This window comes from Mus caroli, chromosome 11 (assembly GCF_900094665.2).
Source record: "Mus caroli chromosome 11, CAROLI_EIJ_v1.1, whole genome shotgun sequence".
NCBI lineage: Eukaryota > Metazoa > Chordata > Mammalia > Rodentia > Muridae > Mus > Mus caroli.
The window spans coordinates 78,092,525-78,094,571 of NC_034580.1; the positions used below are offsets into that span (position 1 = coordinate 78,092,525).

The following is a 2,047-nucleotide window of genomic DNA, read 5'->3' on the forward strand; positions in this document are numbered from 1 at the left end:
GTTGTCTTCTGACCTCCTCATGGTGGTGTAGCTGTGAACACACAGCCCCACAACTGCATACAGATACATTTAAGCACTGCTAATTTTTTATAATGCTACATTTTAGGGACTGAANCAAGTGTCCCACAGAGGTTTACCCAGTCTGACTAGGAGAATATAATGGACAGGAGTCTGTTTCAGAGGCATCCTTGCATAATCCCTAGAGTGCCAGGCATCCTGGGGAATTCTCAGCTTAGCTGTGCAGCTAGACATTGGAACACTGATGACTGTGCAAGGTCCTTAGACACTCTGATTTCTGCCTCCCACCCTCACCGGAGCTGGGCAGGAAGTTGAAGACAGAACTTCCTGGGGAGGGACTCTGGAAAAAGAAAGTAAAGGCGCCAAAAATGCCTGGGGACTCGGAGATGAAAGACGGACCTGAACGTGAGCAGAGATGCAGAGCTGGCCACACATGGAAGGTAATGCCAGGACTAATCGGGATGAACTAGAAAGTTGGTTGGGAATCTGCCCAGCTATAGGCTTAAGCTTTAAAATACCTAAAAGCCTCTGTGTCATCATTTTTACTGCTTCTGGGTCAGAAAGTCCTGCTATACAACTGAAATCACACCAAGAGCCTCTTTAGAAGAAACTGACCAGTGCGGGAGAAACAATATCCTCAGATCATGGAGAGCAAGAGAAGGAAACACAGAAAATAACCATGAGGCCTGAGCGATGTTTAGAATGTATGTGAGCTTTGACACATGCTTCCTGCAACTGCTCCTGAAGCACTTAGTCACTCTCCCTGAATGCTATCTGGAAAGGACAAGGCGACCAGCATGTGGTTTTAGTTTCTGCCACAATGCTCACATGAGTCCCTTCTGTATCGCCAGGCTGACCCTCCCTTCCTCCACATCCAGGCTAACTTTAAAATCCAACCTGAAGGTTTTAAAAATCCAATTATAAGTTAGCCTATATATGAAATGGGGGGGTGGGGGGATGGGGAGGAAGGAAACTTCATATTAAAAGTCCTGTATAAAATGCACTCTTTAGTGCATTGAGTTTGGTCAAGAGTTTTCGTGGCTGCCCCCAAGTGGTTCTCCTTGGTAAGTAAAGATGCCCACAGTCAATGGCTGGGCAGAGCAGAGAGAGGGGGGACTTTTAGGATTTTCCTGCCAAGAAGAAAGAGGGAAGGAGCAGAGTTCAGCCATGCCAGAAGAGGTGGAGGAGATCTGCCATGCCAGAAGAGGTGGAGGACAGGAACCATGCCAGAAGAGGTGGAGGAGAGGAGCCACGATGCCTGATCAGGTATGGGACAGACAGCATAGCTGCTATTTAGGAATCAATTGGTTTGAGATTAATCCTTTCTTTCAAAACTGTCTGTTCCATCTTTTCTCTGATCTTGTGTCCTGTGCAGACACCCACCAAGCTCCTCATCCCTCACTGCAAGCGCACAACACTGGAGAGGACCACAATCTGCTTCCATGACAGTTTCATTCCACCTTTCCTCTTGGGGAAAACTCCCATTTTCTTCCTCTGTCACTACATCTGAGACGTTTTGTTTTTCCTTCTCTGGTATCCTTGTCTCCCATGGACTTCTACCTCCACCCATAATCTTTCTCACCTTACAACCATTCTCCACACTTCTTATGAAATGGAATACAGGGAGAAGAAAAACAAACACACAAACACTAAAACAGAAAGCTCCCTCTGGCAGCAAAGTGGGGGATATCCAAGCANAAGAAGCCACAATAAATCTGCTGGCATCTTGAAAAATAATATCCATCCCTTTGTCCCTTGCCATTTCCTATCCAGCCTCTAAAATAAAATTTCCCATTCTGCCCCACCTCACATTGTGCACAAGTTGTAGTAAGACTTTTAGCTACTTTGTGTGGGTTCTTCTTTCTTCCACTCTTCACCCCCTTTCTTCAAACCCTTTTACCCCCTAATACTATCTAAGAGAAAAAAAGGAGAGAGGGGAAAGGAGATGATATTATTGTTAGACTACTTCCTGGTGAATAGTGGCATTGAGTTCCTTGGTGCAAGTTTGATTTTTGCTTTCAGGATATCT

The 2,047-nt window shown here is 45.6% G+C and overlaps 1 protein-coding gene across 1 annotated transcript in view; it reads left to right on the top strand.

Moving 5' to 3' along the window:
- The first annotated feature begins 211 nt into the window (after positions 1–211).
- Positions 212–2,047, top strand: part of LOC110304535 (schlafen family member 12-like) — a 397,153-nt gene continuing 395,317 nt past the window's right edge. The window contains 1 exon segment of the mRNA XM_029483549.1: positions 212–1,284. Within this exon segment, the coding sequence (XP_029339409.1) occupies positions 1,093–1,284 (192 nt within the window). The 5' untranslated portion in view covers positions 212–1,092.